The sequence below is a fragment of the Telmatherina bonti genome (genome assembly GCF_933228915.1).
Source record: "Telmatherina bonti genome assembly, chromosome: 1".
NCBI classification, from domain to species: Eukaryota; Metazoa; Chordata; class Actinopteri; order Atheriniformes; family Telmatherinidae; genus Telmatherina; species Telmatherina bonti.
In genome coordinates this window covers 33184994-33205354 of record NC_136619.1, presented here as the reverse complement: position 1 = coordinate 33205354, position 20361 = coordinate 33184994, and the positions used below count along the sequence as shown (strand labels likewise).

At 36.6% G+C, this 20361-nt stretch overlaps 2 protein-coding genes across 3 annotated transcripts; both read right to left on the bottom strand.

The window, feature by feature from the left end:
- Window positions 1-839: 839 nt before the first annotated feature.
- dtwd1 (DTW domain containing 1) lies at window positions 840-4379 on the bottom strand. 2 transcript variants are annotated; one of them, XM_079242689.1, is made up of 5 exons: window positions 4342-4379; window positions 2631-2934; window positions 2347-2484; window positions 1256-1544; window positions 840-1149 (listed from the first exon to the last, which is right to left on the bottom strand). In XM_079242689.1, the coding sequence occupies exons 2-5, from the start codon at window positions 2886-2888 to the stop codon at window positions 920-922; spliced, it is 915 nt and encodes a 304-aa protein (XP_079098815.1). In that variant the 5' UTR covers window positions 2889-2934; window positions 4342-4379; the 3' UTR covers window positions 840-919. The 2 variants fall into 2 exon arrangements, with proteins under 2 accessions (XP_079098815.1, XP_079098814.1); XM_079242688.1 differs by lacking the exon at window positions 4342-4379 and having other exon boundaries at window positions 2631-3451.
- An 8908-nt stretch (window positions 4380-13287) lies between these two features.
- On the bottom strand, window positions 13288-16922 carry fgf7 (fibroblast growth factor 7; the record flags this gene model as incomplete). Its single annotated transcript, XM_079243469.1, has 3 exons — window positions 13288-13503; window positions 13681-13787; window positions 16637-16922. The coding sequence occupies 3 exons, from the start codon at window positions 16920-16922 to the stop codon at window positions 13288-13290; spliced, it is 609 nt and encodes a 202-aa protein (XP_079099595.1).
- Window positions 16923-20361: the final 3439 nt, after the last annotated feature.

The window sequence follows — 20361 nt, the reverse complement described above, 5'->3', positions numbered from 1 at the left end:
ACAGTTTGCAGAAACTAAAACGTGTTGAAATTTTTGCCATAGTTGTACAAAAATGTTTGAACCTTTTTTTTAAATCTTTAAAAAAAAAAAAATTTTTTCCTTTAGTTCACTGACTGTTAGGTAAGCAAAAAACCATGTTGACTCCTCACTCCTTAATGGATTTTGGTGTTGCTGTGCAGCATCTTAGTCCTTCCAAAGAAAATATTCTACATTTTGACATTAGGCTTAACTTCTCATTTGTCCATATAGAACATTGTTCCAGTTGTGGAACAAATCCAGTTGTTTTTTTTCTTTCCAACTCGATATGTACAGGACTGTAACTTTTATTTATAAGAGAGGAAGTGGTTTTCTTTGCAGCGTCTTTTTCTAATACGGGATACATGAGAAAATATTTTCACAGGTTGAACGAATCTCTCTGGATGTTGCAGCGGGTTTTTTTTTTTTTTTTTACCTGTTCCGTAGTGTACTTTATGTTCCTGGCATGATCTCTGCAGGACATCCACTGCTGAGGAGTACAGAAACTTAAATTGCTTCCGTTTATAAACAGCATCTTCTAGTTGACAGTTACTGAATTTATAGGCCTTCAAGCTTTTGCAGACTTTTCCATCTTAATGTGTCTCTTATGTTTGATTTTATACTTTCTCTTTGTGTTTGCTCCTTTTCAACCACTACTTAAAGATACTTTTATCCAGTCCTTGTTGCACATTAAGATTTTGATTTCTGAGCAATATTTCTTGCATTTACAGTATCAAACAACTCACACATGCAACCCTTTGTTTTATTTCATATCCTTCCACACTGATGTCAAGAATAAAAACCCCAGAGCCATAAAATAGGATCATATATAAGGGCTTGCATATAAATCTGCTCCTCTGATACAGTTCAGTCTCTTGTAGCAACTTCAGTTTTTCCACCCAGCTCAGGATTTTCCGGCAGATGTTTTAGCTTTGTTGACAACTGAGTGCAGGTATGAATAGAAGAAGAGGAGATTATCATATTCTCCGTTGTAGTCCTGCGTAAGGTAATGCTGATGGAAGTCCTTCAGGAAATAATAAATAGCCTCAATAGTAGCGAGGTAGGTGTCTGGTTTTCCCTTCTGACGGCGCCAGAAGCATGTTTTTCTCATCTTGAGTTCTACCTGAAGCAGACCTGGACAGAATAGACATCAGTCAGAAAGCACACAGGAACATGTAAAAAACAGAATTGCTGGTGAGTAAAGTCGTCCCAGCTAGTCACCACTGTTAAAAGTACTTACCCTGCAGCCTCTCATCTGTGCTGATCTTGTTGGTCTGGTTCCATGTGCTGTCGATGAAGACCACCTTCTCCAGGGGATACAACCTCGACTCCAAGCTCTTTTCTTCATCCAGGGTTCCTGACTCTGGCTTCTTAGCAACATGTGTGGCACCTTGAACTTCTTCACTTTTCAGCCTTTTTACGGGGGGTTCATTCAAAGAGTAACGCGACCTGTTGTTGCTCCTGTCACGTAAGCACTGCATCATGTCTTGAACTGAGACGGCCCCCTGGCTTGGGAACACCAACACCACCTGGAGAGAAAAGACAGGTTTCTAACACATAATTCCTTTAGTGCTGTGATTTATACCAGGCTAAATTTGAGAAGCAGTAAAAGACAAACAGTTTATAGGAGTAAAACAGAGGTCATTCAGCTAAATTAAATAGAGGCAAGAAGGAAACTAAAACTTTCACATACAACACACATAGCTTGTGCACCAGACTTTAAAGTTTAAAATTAATAATGCCAAAGCAAATATGAGTACAAATACACAAACACCAGAAAAATGAATTTTCAAAACGAATATAATAAAGGTGTCATAACATGACTCAAATGCAGCTGCTTACATTCAGAATAAGATGCCCTATAAACAAATACAGAAAATATGGTGTAGTAAGTTACCTTGCTGTGTAAACAAGAACAGACATCTGCCATAGTATTTACGACTCATGTTCACCCAGCTGCTTTTGAGCAGGTTATGTGTTTCTGTAGAGTGCTCTGCCCTGCAGAGGAAGACCCCTACCTTCAGGGCGGGCTTATAATGTTGTAACCAATGTTGTAAACAACTGTTGTAACAAACTGATTGTAAACCAATCAGTTTGAAAAATATTCATCTGATAAAGATCTAAGTAAGTTGAGGCTCCTTCGTTTTTTAGCAACTAAATGGACAAACACATCATAAAATAGAACATCTAACAGGTGATGACTACCATGTTCTCTCCATTTTAGTTCTATAGCCTTAGAAAGTAAAATAAAGATTCATGGATTAAGAGCATAACTTAATTTCAGTCATAAGAATGACCATTTTGATAAATGTAACAGTATATCACACTAACCTTGTCCTTCTCATATTCAGGAATGCATGGGTAAGTATATATTGTGACATCATTCGGTGCAAGAATCTTGGCATGGATTGCAGTGCTCTTCCCATCTGTTTCATTGGGATGCTTTATGATGTCCATTTTCACAGGAAGCTAAGCACAATGTGTAGTTAGGTCAAGAGGAGTTTGACAAGATAACCATATACATATTAGAAATCTTACTTAAAGAACATACCTTCCACCAAATGCAGACATAGCATTCAGTGTAACTCAAAAGAACAATAAATTGAGTGACTGACCTTGATTAAGGGAATTTCTTGCATGCTGACACCCACTAATGAGCAACATGTGTAGCAGAAGAACATCCTTGATCCTCCACATTTCGAGCACTTTAACCTGCCATTCTCCTGTGCTTTCTCCAGGACTGCATGTGATGCCAATTTTAGGTCTTGAAGAGGTTGTTTGGCAAGCTCTCGGATGTCTGACAAATCCTTCGAGACTGTTGTTTTGTCATGGCAACTTGGATAAAGTCTCTGGTCTTGCTCCACAGCACTCATGCTTGCTCTTTAAATGTTGACAGATTTGTCTTGGAATAAGTTGGCCCTGGATTTCATAGCCAAACAAGAATGACTAAACAACTGATGCAAATCTTTGAAGTAATAAATATTCCAACATTTGCATAACTACAAAAACAGAAAAAACAAATAAATGTGCAGAGGCCATTTATAAAGATGTTACCTAATGATCAAACATAGTTCCTTTAGAACAAATCAAATAAATCAATTTGGGTTAGCAATATTAATCTAGAGATGAAACAGCACAACGATTAGGATGTTGATTATTGTGTTAATGTAATATAACTTGACTATGTCTTCATTACAAAAGCTTAATATTTTGTGTCAAACTTTCTGTAGCGGCCTTCACCTCCGACTGATGAATGAATACTAACCTGACAGTATGTTTTTTTTGGATTACCTCTTTAAAAAAAACTTCTCATAGTTACATTTTAATAGCTCGCTTATACATAGATTTCTGAAAACATTGCTTTCCCCCACCAAAGGTTTTTTTTTGTTTTTTTTTTTTACATGACTGCCTTGATTTTGTTGGTGTGTTTTACTTCTTTGAGCCTCTTTTTTTTTCTTCCATAAATGTGTGAGGATATTTTCTGAGAATATATGAATTATTCTGTTTAAAAATGAAAGAATTAATATTCAGGCACAAAATACTGTCACCATATGACCACAAGTGTGAAACAGCACATCCTGATTTGATTTAGTCATCTTCAATACCTCAGAAAATACCAGCCATGCAAGTTGACACATTTGTTGGGATGAGGATACTGGGAACATGCTTCCTGATACATACATCAGAGAGCATCAATCCTGGTCCTCAAGAACCGGTGTCCTGCAGGTTTTCAAAGTGTCCTTGCTGGAAAACGCCTGACTCAGACTCAGGCAAGCTCTGCACATGTCTACTAAATACACATTGATTTGAATCAGGTGTGTTGCAGCGGAGACACTTGGAAAGTCTGCAGGACACCGGCCCTCGAGGATCAAGATTGAGGATCCCTGACATACATGATTACAGACCACTTGCAAATCTATGAGAGCAGGTGACTGGATAGTTAGTTAAACACGACTAACAAGCTAAAGAATTATTCAGCAATCAACACAAGACTTCGAAAGTACAACAATCAAAATCATCATACACCTCTCTTTCTAATTAGAATAGCTGAGTCGTTCAAACTAGATACTACTGCTTAACTGTTTTCTTACTAAACATCTGTCTCTGCTTTACAGACTGTAGCTACCATTCATCCTAGTGCAGCTAGCTCATGTTAGCAAGTATTCACTTCACCTCTGCAGCTGCAAGCGTTAAGCGACGCAGATCTTGGCTTAATTAGATTAGCAACGAGTTTGACCACTGGAAAAACAGGTGCAGGTTTGCTGTTGGCTTTGCTGAGTCTACAAGCTGAGCCATAAAACACGATTCCGACCCAAAAGTGCCTACCACTTTCAGTTCGAGTGCAGGCGCTTGCGTCTTCTTCTACGCCGGAAATACGAGTCTTCCTGACGGAAATGGAAGAAGAAAAATATAACTCCGTAGCAATTTGTTGCTAAGCACTGAGCTCGCGCTGTCTGGTGGACAGTTGTTACCATGGTTATTACGCTGAACAGAAAACGAGCCAAGATCGCCTTAAGTATTTTATTTTACTGCTTGAATGAATAACTGTCTGGAAAGTTACCCCCTGTTTTTCATGTTTCAGATGATAATTTCAGTATTTTAGTTATCATTATGAAATCTTCATATTTTTCTAACTTTCCCTCTACCTTTTCTTTAGATGTATGACGCTCCTTAAAATGCTTAAATGTCCGTCTTAAATGTCTTAAAATGCTCATTATGTGTTTTTACAGTAAAAAAAAAAAAAAAAAAAAAAGGCTTTTCATGGAAATGGATTGTTATGAGCACCAGAGGAAGTAATTGAAAGTCCATAGCACACATAGACATATTGCATCTCCGAACCACCATTTTCACCACCATTCTCCACTTTATAGCTCTATTAGCTCGTTACATTTACGGACACCAGGCTTTCACAGTTTTTTAAAAGGAAGATAAAAGCTGTTTATCTTAAGTACTCATTTTTTTTTTTTTTTGCATTACAACACCATTTTATGTAGGAACATCCAAGTAGATGTGAGTACATTTAGATGATGGTTTGCTGTCTGCATTTCTGAGTTCCTATTCAGATAATGTATTGTAGATGGAAATATCGTTCCGAGTCAAATTATCATCTTCTGATTATAACTAAAATCAATTGTTTTAATTCAACCACAGTGCAGTGTTTGGATTGTTAAGATACTGGTGCTTTTCAAAGTCATATTGAATTTACAAAGTACATATTTCACTTCAGTATGAGTATAAGATTGGTTCATGGATAAATGGCATTAGAAATTAAAGTGCATTTGTCTTCTTTAAAGCCAGATGTACATGGTGTGATGTAAAACAAATTGTTTCATGACAGATTTCAAAGATACATCGGCTGTCATACTTTCTATGAAACAATGAATCGCATGCAGACTTCCATGGCAAACAGATGTGTTTAAAGCAAGACCTTCCAAATTTCTTCTTATTAGATTGCAAACAAACTGAAATCAGTCAAATATGTCTTGTGTGCCAGGCTGAATAGAAGGTCTTAGTTATATTCTTCGTACCAAGCATACTTTACTTTGCACATTTAAGAGCATTTTCTGTAAATAGTATTTTTATGTTTTTCCTCTTTTTTTTTTCTTTTTTTTTTTTTTTTTTACTGTTATTGTGATGTAGATAGAAACAACAGTATAATAGTTGAGATCAATCTACATTAAGCAAAAATGAAAACTCTTACTGAGGCTGGCATGTGTTATTGTTAGAAAACATTCATTTCCCCCTGTTTTCTGTTTAGTTGTAGACAGAGAAATGAAAAAAAAAAAAACCCCAAAAAAACGGTCTCACCGCATTTTAGTATTGTTTGTTTTACTTTATATTGGAGTCCAGATTACATTCAAAGAATTTGTTAGTCATGGATTGTTTTTCTCTGCGTCAGTGTGGTTGGCAGTTTTAAATTCTGTCACACAAATGAAATCAGGGAACTCAAAGCTGTGATATGTACCCTTTCAGGTGTATCCTGGTGGCTGAAATGTTGCCTTTTCATTAATCAGTCCCCCCATCAAACCAGCAGCTGACCTGCAGCCATAGGAGTTTTATTTGGGACCTGTTGACCTTTTGGATTTCTGGTAACAGCTCACTGATGTCTTCTCATATATCAGTCTTCTTAGATCGAGGAAGTGTTGGTTAGTCTGTTGTATGGTATGTTATTCAGATTTGAAGACTCCTAAACCAATAGGGCAGTCACATAAGGTTATTTTCCACAGCAGCCAAACATGAATGTATGGTGGAGAACTATCTTTCATTGTAAAAGATAAACTCAGTTCGTTATTCAATTTGTTCTTTCAAGATGTGTTATTATAATAGGATTTCTGTGTATATATGTGACAAGATAATCATATGAAATCCGATTCACCATCTAAACATTTAAAACTTGCTTGAATAACTTTGTATTGGAACATTTCCTGGATTCATCCGTTCTTGTCTGAGGTGGTCTATGGATAGGATAAAGTCGACTAGATAAGAGAAAAAGATTAAGGACAAGGAGTGTCTTGGAGTTTTTAGTGCTGTTTATAGCTTGCTTTTGGAAACAAAGGCTAGATCAAACCAAAGCACTGCCACAATGTTTCCAGCTATGGTTTTGTTGATATTAAGCAATATAATAGCTACTATACAAGAGAAGTAAACCTGGTAAATTTAGGCACTTAAATCAACCCAGATTTTTTTCATCAACATATTCAGCCTCTGATGTTTAGGTTTTATTTGAGAAGTTTTTGTTTCCTCCTTTTTTTGGACAAATTAGAGGAAACAACATCAGAAGCACTGAGCAACAAATAATAAAAACAGACATTTCTTTCTGTCAACCAGTCCCATGGTATATAATTTTGATCATAAACAAAAGAAAAATAAACAAAAGACTGAATAGACTTTTTATTTTGATAATAGTTAACATTGTTATTTCAATCAAAACTTCAGAAATTCCACAAAAGCTGGTAGAATAACTACTCAGTAGCCACCATGTTCCTAGCACATACCTACTTGGACCTGCCTCACAAATATGAAAATACACAATGAACTGACATATAGAAACACGCGTACTGACACAGATAAGCGTTTATAGTTTTAACTCCTAACATTACGCAGGCCTTTCTCTTACTGCCAAGAAAGCTCTGATTATTTGGAGGTTAAACTAAGAATATATGATATTGTCCTGGAGGTTTTGGTTCTGTCAGATTAAATCCTTTGGTTTTTATCGGTTGTTGGATGGGGTCCATGTGGTTTGGGATTTTTTCCACAAGTCCTATCAAATTTGTCTGAGGGGAGTTTCCAGATCAAATGAAAATTCTTTGCTGCATTTTTTGAGCCATTTTTAAACCGTTCTTTTGTGGGAGCTTTGTTGTCCTGTTGGAAAACACACTTCAACAATGCTTAAACGAGTGAAAAGTCTCAAAATAACATTTGTGTTAATGCTAGTATGCAAGTTTTCCCAGCATGATGTTGCATCATTATGAGATTGACAGTATTGCTTACTTTACCTGTCAGTGGTTTGATCGACATGAGAGTACAAAAAGCATCCCGTGGTTTGGTCCCATCTGCTGTAATTGGCCAAGATGCAGTTTAATCATTGCAATTACCAAGTCTGATTTTCTAAGATTTGCCTACTTTCCAGTGTTTTACAGTAACCCTGACAGGTTATTAAATTAAACCATACCAACAGAAGTTGCAACTTCTTATTTATTGTTTAGATTATGTCCATCTTATAGAAACAATAAGGGCTAAGGATGTATTGAACTGTTGCGACTCAGTAACTCAGAACATCCATAGTTTTAACTGGAATGCTTTAATTGCATCACATTTCTGAAAGGTCTCAGGTATTCCTTTTCTTTTTTTTACACTAAATAAACAATTCTTAACAAGTTTGATTTTATAAGTCTTTCCAGAGCATTGTAAATGCTTACTTTGTTCATGTTTTTCCTCTTTCTGGATCAAGAGAATCTGCTTAAGCTTGCAGTATGTTGCATTGCATGTAGTTTGCCAGAACATTCAGTTGTTTACACAGCTCAACATCGGTTGTTACATCTAAGTTTCCATCAGTCAACAGACTGCTAACAGAATGTTATTTCAGTACAGACACAGTGAAGCTTCATGAAATTTCTATGGCATATTCATATTGTGCAGATTTAATTTTTTTTATAGGCCCAATATGGATATTACATTCTTTAATCATAAATAATCTCAAAAAGTTTTTAGCCATTCATAAGGTAATATTTTACTACCTCTTATATGAGAATTAAAGTTGAATTTATGTTCTCCTCCATGTTGTTCACTGCAAAAACTGAAATCTAAGTAAGAATAAAAATCTTACATTGAGTACAAATATACTTCTGTTTTTTTAAAGGTAAGATAATTCTTAGTTTTTATGCCAGAGAATTCCTCTTGTTTTAAGAGTATTTTTACTTGTTTTGGGAAGTCTTGACAAGCCAAATCTTCTTGTGCTGTTGGCAGATAATTTATCTTATTTTAAGCAACATTTACCTAATTTTTGTATAATTTTTTCTTGTTTTTTAAGGCTGAGTTTTTGCAGTGTTGTTGCTGAAATGTTCAAATCATGCTTAATTTTCTGGAAATTGTACAGGCCCCTTGCTTGCAGTCAGCACACTAAGCTTGTGGTAGGTTTACTCCATGACTAAAAGGGATCCTCAAGCTCCTCTGACTAATTCAATTAATTATTGGAGCCAGTGATGTAATTTCTTTTACAATTTAGCTAAAATTGTCAACATTAGCCAAATAATTTTATATTTAAGTACAGAATACAGTTAGCATAGTCATCCATCAAGTTTAGCTCCAATTTTACAGCCTTTTAATAAAAAGGTTAGGTCTTTAGCTTTTTTTTGTCCTTATAATAAAGTGTGATCTTTATTAGTTTCTTCTTTTTTATATAACTAATACAAACACAAGTACATTGCAAACTTCAGTTGGAGTTTGCAAGTTACTGCCACAAACTTTTAGTTGATAACTCAACAAGTTCTCTCGCCTCACCAACCATAAAGATGTACTGTATTTGTAGGCACATCCTTAACAGACCGCTGTCTAGTGTGTTAAGAGACAGTGACTCAGTAAATCTGATCCACACAGCCTCTCTGCTTTTCTTTCTGGAACAAATACACTTAGTGAGCCTTGTAAAAAGCTATAAACAGAGCAGTAATTTAAAAACAGAGATTCATGGCAGGGTCAGAGTTGTGTTACTTTGCCAAGTGTAAAGACATATGTGACTCATTTGCTACAGACCTTTTAGCATTTTAAAGATGTGACCCTTGAGATAACATTACACTGAAGTCAAGGTAATGGATTGCACCTACAAGATTTAGAAGGCTTGGAGAGAAAACTTTTTTCCTACTTGGAAATGAAAATTAGTCTTACATGTTTGTCACAGCTGGCACCTTCCTTCTATGGAGCTAAAACTCCATGTAATGTATTTCTTATATGAGCAAGATTATTGTGTAAAGTTGAACATTTGGCCATTTTCGAACATTTTTTTGAATCTTTGTTGATTTAGCCTGTGTGGAAAGTAAAACAATAATTTTCATTGTCTAAAATAAACAAATATCTAAAATACTGTCATAGTGGTTTGAGTGGATTTGAGATATATAATTTCTTACTCCTAAATAGTTTTAGGTTAGACAGTTGTTTACAATAGAACATCAGTGTTGCTACACCCTCTTGCATCCTCCTAAATGGATGCTGCCTAGCACAACCTGTTGCTCACCAGCTGTGACCTGCAGTTTTAGCGGCACATTCCCAAAATGTTTGATAATCTTTCCGCAACATTGAGTAAAAAGTGAGTAACAGCCCAAACATTTACCTATATTTCACATTTTTGCAAAAATGTACTAACAGCTAGCAATCAAACAACTAAACGCTGGCGCTGACAGCTTTAATTTTAGTATTCTTTAATTCGCTTTCCTATTATTGATCCGATTGTGACTGAATAAGTTCTGTCGGTGAGGACATATGGTATTTTTTAACATAACCAAATTTTTTCCTTTAGTTGATTTATTTCCCTTTTCATATAAGGTATGATACTGCGTTGAGTCACTGGAGGTCTTTACCTTCTTCTGGCTGTTCGCTGGTTTTCTGGGGATTCCGTGCTAAGGCCTGCAAACAAAGAATTCCCCAGGTTGCATAACAACAGATTTCCACTGGGGAAATGAAGGTTTATGGCCTTGAAATGTATCAAGTTCAGCTGCGTGTTCCCTCTCCCCCTCAGGGCCTCCCCTTTCTCTTTCTGCCCCAAAAGTACTTCTCCACATCGCACAAGACTCCCCAGCCTCTCTCTCCATTAGTCTTTGCCTGCCTTAACCCCCCCCCCTCTTGTGCTTCAGCTCTGTTGTTCACAGCCATATACAGTTCTTGTCGTTCTTGTAGACTTTGCCTGTGTCTGCACATGTAGCTGGTAATATGGGACACATGTGGTTGTCTGTGTTTATGCTTCCCCAAAAGTGCAATACTGCTGTTGGGAGGCATTGCAATGAAGAGAGAATCATTATAATAGAATTATTTCTCATCCCTGGAGGTTCATCAAATTGCAGTAGCGCGGTGTTGGACTATTTTTAAGCCAAGAAATTGAAAAGTGTAGATTTTGGCAAATAACATTACTTCAAACTAATGCTGTTAGCTTTGCGCTCTACTTTGAGGCTTAATTAAATAAATTTTATTAGAATTTTGGGTTTATTATTCTAAACCTCAACACTTGACAATAACTTATGGCTACTTGTGGTTAGAAGAAAATGTTATGTAATTGTTAAAAATAAAAACTATTTAGACACAGTTTAACAGTTGACTTTATCACGAGACAATTAATAATTAATAATTATTGTGTTGTAACCTGTGTCATTACTGGCAAGTGTTCAATCATTTTTACAGTTTCGCTCAAAATAATGAGATAATTTGAGATTTCAGAAGCATTTTTTATAAGCAGCGTGAATGCCTCTGGAGCACCTTGTGAGTTGTGGTTTGTGTATCTGGTGTGCTTGCGTTGCATCTTTTTTCTGAGAAATTTGCAACTTCATGCCTGTGACAGTTCGCTCATGCTGGTTGGCTTCAGCCTCTCCTCGTCCTGCTGGGAATACACAGCCTTGAGTCTGAAATGTGTTTACATTTTGAGCATGTTACAAATGATCTGCTAAGACTAACTTTGCGTGACTTGGCAGAAGCCTTCACCTTGCTCAGATGTTGTTTGGGTCAAACGTATTTCAGAGGTTTGCTCTCTCAATTTGACTGTCTTTATCTGATAGGGGGTGGGGGGGTCTCCAAGCCAGATGTGAACCCAGACAAAAGGTAGAAGTTTTTCTCACTGTTACGGGCTTTTTTAGGACTGCACATTTGTGTTTATATGAATATATATGCATGTGTGGGCAACCTGCCAATATGTCTGCGATAGTTTCTTCCTCTGACCAGACTCCACTTTTCCTTAATATTGCATTAATTTTCACCAGTCTGATTTATTTTTTATCTTAAATTCATGAATAAATCCTTGGGCTTCATCTCTTCTCAGCCTCCCATGTCAGACTAGAAAAAAAAATAGGATTATCCAAGGAGACAAAAACTATCCAAGTGTGTACTTGTGTTGGGTTATTAAATGTCTTAAAAACATCAGCATCTCAATTTGAAACACTTGTTGCTTTATCCATTGTATGTTTTCTCTGCAGAAATACCGGTATGTCAAAAATAATGTCGAATCATACGGTAGGATCCCAAACAATCACGTCAAATACACAGCAAATTAACAGATCAAATGGTTTATTTAAAAATAAGGCCAAGTCAGAGTTGGGGTTGTTAACATTTTAAAAGCTGAAACTGTTTTATTAATAGACAGAATAAATAGATCGTTGAAAGGCCACAGTTGCTGTTGCAGGTGTGCTGATGTTTTATCACAGTGTGTGAGCATTATACACTTCTCCTCCTCTTCCTGTAGAATTTGTTATGCTCAGTGTCATAATGTCATGGATAACAGGGTAGAAGCACGATGGGTCACATGCAGATTATTTTTATCTGAAAATTCAAGAAGCGCAACGTGTCAGGTTAAAGCAGGTAGAAATACCTTTGAGTCTTCCAAAAACATTTCTATTTAAGTTACTTTCTCTCTGTAGTTTTGTGAGGCGGTTTCTTGATAATGGGTTATAAAAGGAACTGTATAAGCCAGTAGATATGAATTTATTTAGGTGTCTGTTAAACCCTCTAGTGGAGAAAATCTCATGAAAACAGCCTGAAAACTGCTTTAGCTGTTTCACAGTAAAAATAAAACAAAGCACATTGTAAGGAAAGGAGAAACTTAAGAATACAGCAAATCTTCAAATAAAGGCAGAAAAATAACTTACAGTCACAATGTATATGGTACTGTAACGTTACAGTAACAGCTGGGATAATGTTGGTGAAGTTAGTATTTAATCATTTGTGGTGAAATAGGCAGATATTTACATTATTGATTGTCTTTTTAATGCTTAGTCCAATGGGAATGTCTGAACAGAAACTAAGGAAATTCTCTTTACAAATAAATATGTGACCTTTTTAATACAAAAGATTATTAACTCTGAAAGAGATTATATGGCATACACATTAATTATGTTGTTCACTTTACCTTTTTATCCAGAGATCTCCTTAGCAGCAGCAGAATATTTTAGCATTTCAAAACCACACCTTAGTCTTGAAAAGGGTGTCAGTGAGCAGCAGCAGTGCGTTTAACCCATGTCAGGTCTTCAATGCAGGAGGACAGATGGATCATTTACAAATAACGTGTCTAGTATGCGCTATTTATTTATTCTATTTACTGACTATGCTATTGTGCCTTTGCTCATGTGTACTTTAAGCACTTAGAAAATGAAAAAAAAGACAAGTCCAGCTTGCTTCAGCACTTATTCATCAAGCCAAATCTCCTTTCTGGACCTTTTTCTTGATTGTTGAGGTCTCCTCATGCAACAGGGTGTGGATTATCTTCGGAAGAAAATACAGTCCTGATTGGCTGCCATGCATTTTCCTGCTATAACGTTTAACTAACAATGACACTGATTAATATCAGTGGTAATTCCATGTTTTTAGGTTTCATACTGTTGAGATCGACCGGAGCAGTTTTAATTCTCCAGTATCTTTCATCTGATACTTGTTTTCTGTTATGAAAATGACATCTTATTATAAAAAACGATCTTATCTATAGAGGAGAGTGGATCAAGATGTCGGTATTGTGGCTACATGTCTCGGTTAAAATAGAAATGTGACAGAAATCACACACGGCTTGCAACAAAGTCCTTCTCTTTTTCACTCCACTCTCCTCTCTTCTTCCCTTCTGCATTGCATTGGGATGAAGTGAGATGCTATTTGCTCCCTCTTGGTATTCTTCCCTCGCAGTGGTCGTCCCTTTTGAGAAAGGGATATGAACATCTCTTTGGTTTCATTCCACTTTACTGAGGAGTAAGCATTGAAGTAGTTTTCTAGGAAAATCTCCTTGAAGTTGCAGTTATCAGTGTGGATCTTCTGTAATGGAAATATAGCAAACCATTATTGCCATGCAATGTGCAGTTAGCAGCATTTGTTTTTACAGTAAGCTTTTGGTCTTGATGATTTAAACAAATATTTTGGAAGTCTTCTGCTTCAGAACGGATTAATCAAAAAAAACAGCACATAATTTTCTCATAGAGGAAGAAGTATTACCTTGCCTTGCAGCTTTCCAGCCCTGTTCATACAGATATAGTACTGGCTCTTCACACCTTTGATAGCCAGAATGGCCCCCTCACCAACAGTTCTGGTCTCCAGGATACCTGCCAGACAGCAGGCAGTCAGAAAAATGAGAGGCATTGCAGGACAGATAAGATACTGTCAACATCCATCCTTCACTCCAGCTATTCACTGCAGTCAACATTCGTCTTCATTAACAAAGGAGATGGAAGTTCCTGTGATTAATCAGTCTGTGGTCTCTCTGGCTTTGTTCAAGTCTTGTTAACTTGCCTGGGTGGCCATTACACAAACCACAACCTGTGCCATTGCACATATGGGAGACAGATTAGGGCTGTCTCCTCTGGGATTGAGAAAACTCCCTCCTCATATGAGCTTTGCACGCTACGTTTTAGGACTGCTCTTCAAATCTGTGGGAGGGTAAAAACACTCAGGGTAGCCTATATTTTTCTTGCAATTTTCAGACATTATGGATGAAGGATTGTTGCATATTTGACTTCTTTTAACACATATGACTGATGTAAAGCTGTAGTTTACCTAAGTGAAAGACAGCAATATTTACACAGACTACTAATCATGTCTTGAATATTTAAATGTCCATTAAGTTAAATGCCTTAGGAAAAAATATAATAAAGATATCTGTACTTACAATGCAAACTCTTTTGTCAGTGCTTTTGATTGAATGTATTGTGTAGCTACTAGAATATTGTAGTTATCAAACCAAAACTTTTTCCAGGAAAAACAATAAGATTCAGTTAAGAGTTTTTTGGTAAATAATTAAAAAAGAAAATCTTTTATTTGACAGGCAGGAGGGAAAAGAGGAAACTCTATGTAAACTCTTGGGAATGACACTGAGCACGCATGCATTTTAGTGTTTGCCAGATCACAAACAGATGGCAGTCTCCCAATCTTGGAATGTTGCTTGTGCTCTGTTTGTGCTAAATTTGACTCAGTAATTCTGCCCTTTGACCATTTATTCATTTCCACTTAAACCGACTGATGTTTTTCAACATTATTTCGGGTAAAGTTGAGCTCCATTTTTACACATCAAAGTTACTCACCATTTGTTTCTGATAATTCATTCAGTGTTGATGCACATTATATAGTCCTAACCACTGCCAAAGTCATGCTACATGTGTTGCAATGTGGTAAGATTAAACACATTTTCACTCACATTTTCATTTGAAATTTTAGCTTTGATGCAGAGAAACTCTTAAGAAATCCTTAGCTTAAACAACTTTACCATCTTTTTCTCCCTTTTGCTAAATTAATAAACTTGTGGGTAATCACTAATTTGGCATCATTTTCTGAACAGTGTTGAGAATAAATTAGGTGGTTAGAATAGTTTTAGAATAGCCTTTGATACTCATTATATATATATATATATATATATATATATTTATATTTATATGTATAATAAAGTAGTAAATAATATAAGAAATATAAAAGCTTAATATTTTTTTAAGCATCTTTAATCCATACTCATACTGAAACTTCAAATACCTGAAAAGAAGTTTGTAATTCTCCCAAAGAAATATGTTCATCAACTTGCTAAAAAGTCAGCGAATGTTTTGCAAAACTATTTGATATGTATTTAGAATTAATTAAAGGTAATACAAATATTTTCTTTACATATTAATGTGTGTCTGTATGCGTGTGATTATGAGCTGGAACATGTAAATATGAAATTTTAGTGACCATTGGCAATAGCCCTGACAATCGGTCTTAGGATCTTTGCATATTTCTTTGACTAGAGAAGATTCAGGAAAAGATAAACAAAATCCTCTCTTCAGGCATTGCAATTTGTGATACAGGAAACAATTTCAAAGTAAATGTAGACACAACAAATGTGTTTTTCTTTGGTTGAAGTCAATTAGTTCACTGGAACTAAGTCTTTTTTTACGGAGTCAAGTAAAATGCAGAGGCATTGAACAAGTTGTGTTTTTTTCTTGTTGTTTTCTCCTAGTAAGAAAAAGCTGCCACACAAATAACTTTCACACTTTTTTTCACTGGACATGTGAATGGCTGTTTTTTTTTTTATATATACATGTTCATGCCAGGCTAGTTTTACGTTGTTATTTTGTTTTAGTGCAACTCTCAGCCACATATGAATGTATTAATTTTCCAGCTGTTGCTCAATTTCTTTTTTCAATGAGGCTCTTTTAAGCTAATACTTCAGTCTCTGCCACTGTCAGATGGAGAAAACACTAATTACAAAAAACTTTCTCACTTTGACTGAGATGTAAAGCTTCCATTTACATAAACCTTGGTAAATGCTGAGTCAGGAAGCTTTAAATTGGATTTTATGATTCATACCATGTGTTGCATCAGTTGGTTATTTTGTGTGTTAGTTTAGCTAAAAGAATGATCGTTAAGTTTGACAAGTACTTTGTCTCTCTGTCTGCAAAGCCAGCCGCTCGACATAAGGTCATAACAATGTAGATATTTGAAATCTTGACTGACTAAAAAAAAAAAAATAATAAAAATCACTATTTATTTTTCCTGAAAAGCCAGTCTAACATTCAGTTTTTGCTTAAGTGACTCCGGGTCACAGAGGTCTGGCGTCCTTTAGTAAATTTAATTGCAGCCTGAGTTTGGTGTTAACAAGCCAAAACCTCACCTGCTTTGTTTTACTTCTGTCATATTGGTTGCTCTACCAGAGAAAAAGGACATTAAGTGATGATACTGTGGTGCACAATAACATATCCCACGTGCTGCTGTCAGCTTGATAAGCCAAGCAGTCTCTAATAACTCAATAAAAACGTTCTACAACTAAACTTTTAAGGTTTTATATTCTAAGACAAAAAATTGTTGCTGGTAAATGGGAGTTATTAAGTGGTTCTTGTAATGTTTATGAAGGCAAAACATACTTAACAATTGTTACTATTTTTCATTCAAGAAAAACCACAAGATGTTAGGAATGGGAGATCCTTACTGTAGCAGTTGGTGGAATCTTGGGTCCCCTTGATGTTTCCGGAGTCATCAATTGTTAGGAACCACTGAGTACCACTGTATAGCTGTCTGATACGCACGTCTCCTCCCTCCATATAATCATAATTCCTTGTGTGGCGTTCATGTTTGGAGCAGTTCATGATGGCAGCAAGTTGCTCTGGAGTGCAGTAACTGTAGACCACACACACACTGCCAAACAGAAATATTGCATGCAGGTAGAGTCCCGAGAACAGATTCTGAAGGTTCCATGTCAGCATCCATTTGCGCATTATCGTATAATACAGTGGGGATCATTGAACAACATACTGAAATGTGAGATAGAGAACTGTGCACTATCCCTCAGCCCAGCAACCCCCCCTAACCCCTCAATCCCTAACTTGTGACCCTCAGGTCCTTGTTTCTGGGGTGTGAATTCCTGGTGGGGTGTTGTGACAGAGCATTTGTAGAGGAGACTTTGTGAGGTTTGTTTTGATTGATTGGTAAAATATAGATGACTGACACTATCAGGGGATGATGTCTCTTGTTAGTCCTCAATGACAATGCTCATTGACAGCTCCATCCTCTTGAGACCGTAGTCCGACAAGTGGCTTCACAGTCCAGGAGGAGTGTTGCACAGGATGTCACTTAGAAAGAAAGAGAGAAAGGAAGAAACAAAGAAAGGGAGAAAAAAGAAAAATTGTTTAATTTTTGAGAACTTTTACAAATTTAAAAATCAGAAAAAAATACGAGTGCTGGAAATAATCCAGTATTACAGTATTAGAGCTGCCATAAGCTTTTAAACAGCTCATAATGCACGAGTATTGCTGAACTGCTTCTTAAATCTACAGTCTGTTTCAACATATTGTCCTTTCAACAAACAAACCATGCTACTATTATTAAAAAAAAAAAAAAAAATCAGTAATTTGATGACTTACATGTGCTCTGAGTGATGACAGGAGCTGACAGACATGTGTTCCTTTTCAGAAATAGTTTTAAAGTGAGCAGTCTTTGGATGTGAAGCTGTAGTCTCAGTGGTAAACCAAGTCCAGTGATGCAGTAAAGCAGAGCAAGAGCTGGGAGCTTCTGTCAAGTCCCATGTATGTTTCTCAGATTCTGGCAGGCGGACTCTGTGCATCTTCCACTGTCACTGTGCACTCTGCTTAGATAAATGCCTCCTGCTGACCTCACTTGAAAGCAATTAGATCCCAACCAGTCAGCTGTCCCTGGCTGAGTTGCAGTGGAGAAACACCCTCTGCCTGCCTCTCTCTGTCACTCACTCACCAGACATGAGAGGGAGCTATAAACACTTGGAATACCAGACTTTCCTTGGTATGCACTCTCAAATACTTTAAGAACATTTGCATGCACACTTATTTGTGCAGAAATTTTTTACGACCTCTCTGTGTTATTCTAGTAACACCCTGAATGGATCTGTGGTGTGTATGTTAAAAGATCTCTGAGCAAATGAAATGAAAAAGCTAATCATTCATTGTCTGTCATTTTGAACGTCTGCTCTGAACCATTGTGAGGATTTATAGACTCGAGTAAAAGACTTCAAAGAAGCCCTTTAGTTCTCATTCTTATCGAGCATAATAGTGGGAAGCTATAAGTTATGTCTGGCAGGTATCCATACGAGGAGAGAAAAACAGAAGACATCACTGCTCAGAGGTAGTCATCTCCATGTTGGGGGTCATGCACTCTTTCACTTTTCGTGTTTGTATTTAAAGTCACAATTTATTGCTCTACATACCTGGCCTTTCCTTGGACTCGCTACTTCAAAAGTTTATATGAGCCCTAATGACGCTCTCCCCTGGGAAGGTCAGGACTGCAGACCTGAGAGAGATGGGACTTCTGGCTGCAGCAGATCTCCTTCTCATCTCTTAACTGGTGGTCATAAAGAGCTGATGTATTAGTTGTCACACTTGCCTGTTCAGCTGTCCCTTTTATCACCTCAGAGACAGTTCAAGCTGTGGTCTCGAACGCATAGGCCAGGGAAACCCCACTTCGAGCAAATACCATATTTATAACTACCAGACACCTTGACTTAAAAGTAAATATTACACCTTAGATTTTCATAAATTAGTATCCTAATATGGACAGAAATATAATTCTGTGGCTTGTGTACATGTAAATATGAAGATATATTTTAGGTTGTCCACGGATGATGATGGTTTCATTGAACCCATAACAATAGATACTTTCTCATGGTGGAAGGATTTTTGTGACCTTAGGACCTGGTAATGTTCCTCTAAGACAGATTGTTTTGATGAGAGGGGCCAGACAAAGTGATTCCAAGACCTTTATGAAAAGGCCTCAAAAGGAATAAGTGACTTTTGCTTGAAATTTGAACCCCGGAGCCCCCTTCATGTTGACAGGCCTGGAAGCAGACCTTGCAGGTGAGACCTTAGTGTATTGCATAAAACAATGCATGGTGCCCATGTAGGCTTATTTTATATGAGGATCTGCATTTGATTATATTGCAATAACATTATGGGGACAAGTAGAAGGGTGGACCCCTTGATGTCAGACATTTGGATTAAAAGAAAATCCCCCTATCCCCTGGTATCAGAGGGGCTAGTGCAGGGGACTCCAGTCCTTGAGAGCAGCAGTCCTGCAGCTTTTAGATGTTTCCCTGTGCCAACACACCTGATTTAAATTCATGAGTCACTGAGTAAAACTTAATAAGCAGTTGAATCCATTTAATTTTCATCAGGTGTATTACGGCCGTGCAACGTCTGAAACCTGAAAAGCTGCAGCTCTACAGAACCAGAGTAGTGAAAGCATAAAAGAGCAAGGAGTTGCAAACCATATTAGCATAGCTGCTTTTGATTGTTATTCCAAAGAATAAGTAGATTCTTGTTGTTTCTCTGTTACTTTTGTTGCGTAATACATATAAACCATGATGAAGCCCATACTGTTGTATTAACATTTTTTAATATTTATTTATTTTCTAACTATGTACCATTCAGTTTTCACTCAGTTTAAAATGCATACTATCACCCGTAGCACAGGCTAAACGTTCCAAGTCATTAGTGTTGTTTACAGGTGATATCATGTATGCCCAGATACTGATGATGAAAAAAAACAGCAGTGAGTCTCTTGTTACTGCTGATTAATAACATTGCTTTGGGGCACAGTTACTCTTACTCACCAAGCTGATATGCATGAAATGCAAACATTTTCAGTCCGACTTTGCAACTCCTCAGAATATCAAGACGAACTTGACATTGATCAAGAAAAGGACAGTTTCGGACCCAGACTGACTTTATTCACTGTGAACAGCTTCTAAGACTCTAGGTTGTGCCTAAAGTATGATACCTTGATGTTCTGGATGTTAATGCAGTGATAGATTGAAATAACCATGGCAGACTCTGCCATTTAGACACTTCTAAGTTTCTTATAGCTGTTTTTCAGGTAGTGTCTTTATGATACAGAAAAGTACTGACAGGGTTCTGGATAACACTTCCTCCTGGTATTTCATTAAAAAAAAAAAAAGTTTTTCCCAAAAGTGGGCTTTAAATTTTGACTGTAACTTTTATTTTGCCATAATAAATAAGCATGACGTCTTTACCTTGAGATCACTTTGGATACCTGTTCTTTGTTTAAAATGTTTCCACTATGAACATCAAACAACTCTTGACAGGCATTGATTATGAAAGATTTTCTTCTTTCGGCACCTTTTTTAATTTTAAACCCTTGATTGAAATTTAAATTTGCATTGATTGATTT